Source organism: Mus pahari, chromosome 3 (genome assembly GCF_900095145.1).
Source record: "Mus pahari chromosome 3, PAHARI_EIJ_v1.1, whole genome shotgun sequence".
In the NCBI taxonomy this organism is placed as follows: domain Eukaryota; kingdom Metazoa; phylum Chordata; class Mammalia; order Rodentia; family Muridae; genus Mus; species Mus pahari.
The window spans coordinates 74,474,583-74,481,732 of NC_034592.1; the positions used below are offsets into that span (position 1 = coordinate 74,474,583).

The 7,150-nt window shown below is 38.3% G+C and overlaps 1 protein-coding gene across 1 annotated transcript; it reads right to left on the reverse strand.

Annotated features, from left to right (window-relative positions):
• Positions 1–5,391: 5,391 nt before the first annotated feature.
• Positions 5,392–6,340, reverse strand: LOC110317915 (olfactory receptor 4A16-like). Its single transcript, XM_021192712.1, has one exon. The coding sequence runs from the start codon at positions 6,337–6,339 to the stop codon at positions 5,392–5,394; it is 948 nt and encodes a 315-aa protein (XP_021048371.1). The 5' UTR covers position 6,340.
• Between the last annotated feature and the right edge of the window lie 810 nt (positions 6,341–7,150).

The window sequence follows — 7,150 nt, forward strand, 5'->3', positions numbered from 1 at the left end:
GAGAAGAGAAGAGAAGAGAAGAGAAGAGAAGAGAAGAGAAGAGAAGAGAGAAGAGAAGAGAAGAGAAAAGAGAAGAGAAGAGAAGAGAAGAGAAGAAGAGAAGAGAAGAAGAGAGGAGTAGAGGCTGGCCATGAGTACTTGGAGAGAGAAGGGGGGAGAGAATGGAAGGAGAGGGGGAAAGGGAATAGCAAGGGAGCAAGAGAAGAGCAAGAGGGCAAGGAGGGGCAAGGAGCCCCTTTTATAGTGGGTCAGGCCTACCTGGCTGTTGCCATGTAACTGTGGGGTGGAGCTTAGACAGAATGCTAACACAGGTAGTGGACACATATCACACATGGAGTCAGTGACACTGGACCTGCAAAAAGGAAGGTTTCAAACAAAGAGAAGTGGAACCAGAAGGTGTGAAAATCCTCCAGCCCAAGACACTGCTAAGAAAAAGACATAAACCTGTCAATAGTCATCATAGGATAAGATAAAAACTAGCAGGCGATCTTCCTGCATTGACCACCTTAGATTAACCTCTACAACAGAACTTGGGTAGGCAAGGGCCTGGAGAAAATCATTTTAGGAAAGACTTCTCCTATTAATATGCTTTTCCTGTTATTAAACATATATGACAATCACTAGTTATTAGCCCACCCCTTTTGATCAGATTTCTGCAGAACTACAAAGATGGACTGCCTTGTAGTGACCTTATAGACAAATAGATGACTTCTCAATTCTTTATGATGATCCTATGAGAATTTCTAAAAGTATATCATTGGTATTTATTAAGCTCTTTTGCAATGAAACTGCTATTAAGTCTCTTCTGATAGTCAAATCTTCAATGAGAACTCTGCCAGTCTCCCATGTGACACCAGTTGATTGCTTCTAGATAGTAACCAGATTTTTACAAAGCACATTCCAAAAGGTTGTAAAACCATTAGCCAAAGGTTATAAAAATGGAATTAAATATTTGTTAGAGGTGATAGGACAGAAGATAAAATATTGACTGAGTTTATCTATACAAAACTTCACTAATGACTTATAGTTTTCAACGGAGCTGTGGCAGGTGATGAATGCTTAGCCAGATAGTTACTCCTAATGGATATGTATGTAAATATTCACTGTTGTAAAATTCTTATTTGATTTATGATTTGAATTTTTGTATACTTGTGATGAACTTTTACCATGTGATCATGTACTCTGAAAGATATATAAGTACTGAAGACAAAGAGAAAAGCAAAAATAAAAAATAAAAAAATTCCCATGCCCAGCTTAAGATCTTTATGCTTTTCCCCTTTTTCTTAGAGAGTTTTCATAGGTAATTTTTACAGCTTAGAAATAAACACTATAATCATTTTTCAAAGTGTCCTTTCTTCTTCCTACAAAGTTGTAGCAGGCTCAAAGTTAGAGCCACCAGTTTCTGATGAGATAGGACAAAGGCCACAATACTTAACCTCCCACTGTTAGGCTCCAGATGTGGATCACCTGAGCCAGCAGCTTTTTATCCTCAGAAAAGGCAGGAAAGTATTTAGGACTTTTTAGAAGTTATGATAATCATTTCAGTACAGTTAGAGAGCTAGAACATCCGGAGACCCTCAGTCTTTAAAGCCACACCAGCGTCCTGCTCTGTGTCTTGCCTCAACCCTCTTCAGGCCAGGAGGTTCCCGGCACAAACAGTTCATAATGGGCAAATAGTGCATGGGCTTACAGATGGCTGTATATTAGTCATAGGCTAACATCATCAGAAAGAAGACCTGAGACCCATAAAAACATGGTGTTACCCAGAACAATTATTTCATAAGGCTTTCTCATTTATATGTAATCCCGTATATCACACACCTACCTATTTAAAGTCATACCACATCACTATGTATAAGCTTGACTTCATTAATTTTATTTAGCTAAACTAAACCAACTCATCTCTGTTACCTATTGTTGTGTTAGAATCTACTATGGTTTTTTGTTTTGTTTTGTTTTGTTTTGTTTTATACTGTTGTGGTAAGATATGCAGTGAGATTGGAGAAAGTGGAAACTTGAAAGATGGATAGTTAAAATGCAAGGTTTTCTGAAAATACAACTTTAATGTGAAGTTTCAGAAATAAAATAGCATAATTTGGGGAAATCTCCAAGAAGACATTGGCTCTAAGTATAATTCCATGCTTCTATTTGCAGATTGGAAGATAAAGAAATTATAGTAAGTGAGCTCTGAACACTTGCCATTCAAACTCTCCAACACACCAGGTGCATCCCAACAGGATCCTGAGTAAGTTCAGGAGAATTAAGCCTGTGACGTTGTTTATCTGTCCCATTACTCTTTTATAAGGCATATTGCAGACAAGAGCTCAGAAAAACAACACATGCATGAAACTATGAAGAAGCCCATGAACGAAGCCTTAAACCTCCTCTTCTTTCATTATTCTGAAAAAAAAAACTATTTTTACATATTTTATAACAGTAATTATCAAATTAATTTCCTTACATGAAAAACTTCCAGCAGTAGCAACTGGGTTGAACAATTCAATGACTATAGTGACCAAAAAACAACTCTACATTTCAAATCCAGTGTGTAGAGTGACAGATGATAATGGAGGCGTCCATTCTGGAAAGAAGAGAGGGAGGGAAGAACAATGGACCAAATGCACTACACTCACAGGTTATCTCATCTATGTGGCCATCAGCAACTTAATTAACTTCCAGGGTTGTCTCTTTTGTTACTTTTATCATGGGAAAATCCAATACTCATAGTTCTCAGTGTTATGTTGTTTTGTTTTTAAATCAAATCTTAGGTACTTAGATCTCTGCCTTGGCAAAATGGTGAGTATTGAATCAGAATAGATAATTCAGATCTGTGTTAATTTAATTGAAAATATAAACATGGTCCATAATATACCTCTTGAACTAACTTTTGGACAAAGGATAGAATTATATCTATTAGGAAATATCTATTTTATATATAAATATGAGTATAACATTCACCTGTATATAAAAGCATTTTGACTGGCAGCAAGTAAGGGAATTCTACACACAGCACTTTGTTAGTACAAAAGGACAGGTACAGTCTGAGACTTCATTAGAAGATTGCTATGATACACCATCTGTGCGACTCATTCACATTACTGCTTCATTTCATTCAGGAGATCTGCCCTTGAAGCTGCAGAGCCTCTGCTCGGTCTCTTTGATTGATAACCTAATTTAGCAATGTGTGTTTTTATCAGTTCTAGTTTTGATCAGGATAAAGGCTATAAGCACTATGTGAAACAACTCCGTAAGATTTGAGTATTTAACCTATATTTTATTTTATATTTTATTTCTCAAAATATGAAAAAATCTTTTTATACTGTAATTATTTTCTGTTTGTTGCTAGCTTCACTTGGTTCTCACATTGAGAATACATGACGTTCTAGGCACAAGTTGTTTTTCAATATGTCACAGAGAATTTCATGCTATCATTGCTGAGAAAGCATTTCACTTCCCTTGATCAACCATACCAGAACAGCCTCCCTTTGTCTGTGAAACAAACTCTAACAGAGGAGCTCTAAGGCACAGAGACAGATAACTTACAATTGCCAATCTGTTATAATACCCTAATTATCATTTTAATTCTTATGAAGACAAGCAATCACAATTCTTCAATTTTGTTTGAACATAGGTTTTCGGGAGTTGTTTTGTGTATGATCAAGTCTGGAATCTATCTCTGAAAGATATAAGGGAGGGTTAAGGAGGAGGAAAGGGAAGGGAGAAATGTAATTAAATTACAATCTCAAAAACAGAAACAAGAACAGTTTATAAAACTAAAAAAGGAAAAGAAAAAAGAAAAACTAATATTTATTTTAACAGGAAAGCAATTTATCTAAAATTCACATTAAAGTTCCTAAATAGGGAGGAAGTGGGAGGAGTTTTATCCTCCTCAGCTTTACCCAGCTGTTTGTAGTTCTTTGAGTAGGGTTGGTGCCTCATTGGCTTTTCCCGGTCCAGTGTGGCACATTAGCCAAGGACCAGGCTTCCCTTGGAGAGGGGATCTGTAAGGAGGGATGTCTGGGAGCAGCAAAGACAAAAGACTCAGAGTCAAATTCCGGGTCCAAGCTGGCAGCCTAAGCTCGGCAGGAGACAGCTTCCAGCCAGTCTGCTCTGCTTGCTTCCTTCTGCTTTCTCTCTGATTTGCTTCCTCTGCAGATTGTTAGATGGCTTTCCTTGTCTCTCTCTGTCTGTCTCTCTCACTGCCTCTCTGTGCCCTGTCCCTCTGTCTCTCTCTCTGTCCCTCTGTCTCTCACTGCCTCTCCCTCTTCCTTTCCCTCTCCCCCTCCCTCTGCCCCTTCCTTTCCCTCTCCCCCTTTCTCTCCCCCTCTCCTCTTTCTCTTTCTTTCTCTCTTCTGCTCTAGTCAGCTCTCCAAAGCAGTTCTCTTTTGCTATTCTAAACAGTTATCTACATACCATAAGCCCAGTCATTTAACTTACATATCAATCCAGTCATTTACTCCAGGTTTCCTTTTGATTAGCCTATGAATCAGCATCTACCCCCCCCCCCAACACACACATCTTAATTCTTAGGAAACCAGAAGCACAAGTTTTCTTTTAACATGGCAAACACTTTTAGAGTTAAGCACAGATAAGCTAGCTGGGAGAGACCCAGTCCTAAAATTACCATTTCTACTACACCTGTCCCTAACCTTCCTGTGTCCCTGGCTGACCTTGAACTCAGGAATCTGCCTGCCCTTGTTTCCTCTTGAAGATCCCAGAGTTTACCATTTTGCTGAGACATCAGCCACACCTTTGGCTCCTGGACTTGTGCTGTCTGGTTGTCACAGAGTCAGAAGGGTTAACAGGGAGGACATTCCTTAAAAGAGTGTAAAATATGTACACTATTATACAAACAAGCCTCATACCCATAGCAGCCATAGATACTCATAGAGACCCACATCTACTGGCCCTGTCCCATGGCAGCCATAGATACTCATAGAGACCCACGTCTACTGGCCCTGTCCCATGGCAGCCATAGATACTCATAGAGAAGCACGTGTGCTGGCCCTGTCCCAGGGGCAGGAACCATGTCATTCTGTCTCCACCAAGGCCATTCCAGATTCAGCATTTATAGGGAAACTTTTTGTTTGATACCAGTCTTTTAAAGGTAGTAGTGTGTTTTCTACTTTTATAAAACACACATTCTTGTAAGTTATAAATTGAATAAAATTGAAATGTTTTCAAGGGCAACATAGATTTATAATCTACTTATCTAAGTAGAACTATTTTTTATAATCTTCTATAATTAGATTTATCCTAAAATAATATAGTATCAGCAATACCTAATAAGGTATTAATACTTTATTAATACCTATTAAGGAAATAAGTGGGTACAGTAACATTTGTTAAAATCTGCTGGCTGTCTATTACTTAAGAAATACAATAAAGTCCTCAGTGTGAGGAGTGTACTCTTACTCTGCCTGTAGTTGATGTTTTACACCAGAGTTTTTGCATTGCATTTTTCATCTCTGAATTTCTCAGAGTATATATTAAAGGGTTCAGCATGGGAGTGATAACTGTGAAAACTACACTTATCGACTTATCAATGGGAAAGTTAGACACTGGCCTAACATAAATAAAAATGCAGGGGACAAAAAAGAGCACCACCACAGTGATGTGGGAGCTACAGGTGGATAAGGCTTTGCGTCTCCCTTCCTGACTGTAGTTTTTAAGAGAGTTTAGGATGAATACATACGAGATTAGGAGAAGAATTAAAATGACCATACAGATTGCTCCACCATTCGCAACCACAGTAAGTCCAATGAAGTAAGTGTCACTGCATGCAAGTGTCAGGAGTGGGTACATGTCACAGATAAAGTGATCAATTACATTGGGTCCACAAAAAGGGAGAGTAGACACAAAAGCAAGTTGAATCACAGAGTGTACAAACCCACCAACCCAGGCTACTACCAACAGAAGGATGCAAATCTGCCGATTCATGATGGTCAAATAGTGAAGGGGCTTACAGATGGCCACATAGCGATCGTAGGCCATCACCACCAGCAGGAAGACCTCAGCACCACCAAATAAGTGCTCAGTAAAGAGTTGTCCCATGCAAGCTGAGAATGAGATAGTCTTTTTGTCAGAGAGTAAGTCCATAATCAACTTGGGTGATGTGGAAGTGGAATAAACAGCATCCATGATTGACAGATAAGCGAGGAAGAAGTACATTGGGGAGCCCAAGGAGGGGCTGGCAATCACTGTGGCCACAATAAGCAGGTTGCCCACCATTGTCACAATGTAGATGAGTAAAAACATGACAAACAATGCTTTCTGTCCAGCTGGATCCTGAGTGAGTCCCAGGAGGATAAATTCTGTGACATTGTTTCTCTGTCCCATTTAAATATATTTGGATTGTTTCTCAGAGGGAGAACAGGATCTGCAATGATTTAATGAAAAGACCATGAATCTATTCTATTCTGAAGCACATCTTCATCTTTATCTTCTATAGTAGCAAACTTGCAGGAAACATTTAGCAGCATCTATTCTGATTCTCTAACTAGCACAGTAGATTTTCTCTTAGAAATTTTGTGTTCCTGAGATGATTTCATTTGAAGCATTACAATTAATGTCTCTGACTCTAAGTCTTAATAAATTAACAGAGAACCAAGCCACAATAAACAAAGAAACAGTTCCTGATTACAACAAACCCACTTCTTAATAGTGGCAGCTATTAACAAATATATAAGATATCGAGTCAGTTCTTTGAAATGATAGAGTTGTATCTGTCAACAGGTATATAAAATATTTGTGTGCATAAATTGTATACATCATCAAAACTCTTATCTTATTGAAATATTTCACAATATATACTAGGTGGACAGTTATTCATGTCTCAAAGGATGCTCAGTCTTTTGAATTATTCATTGAATCTCAAGATACTACATAAAATGACCCAAAACTTCAACTTACAAGACATATGGGATAATGACACAGAACATGCAGGAGTGGCCAACTTATAACTGGTCTACCTGAGAACTCACACCAGAAACTGCCTGGATAGCCAGGAACAAGAGGTTGGTAAGCTCAGGGGCCCAGGGTAGATTCAAATATGACTGGGAGAAGAAAAGAAAAGAAAAGAAAAGAAAAGAAAAGAAAAGAAAAGAAAAGAAAAGAAAAGAAAAGAAAAGAAAAGAAAAGAAAAGAAAAG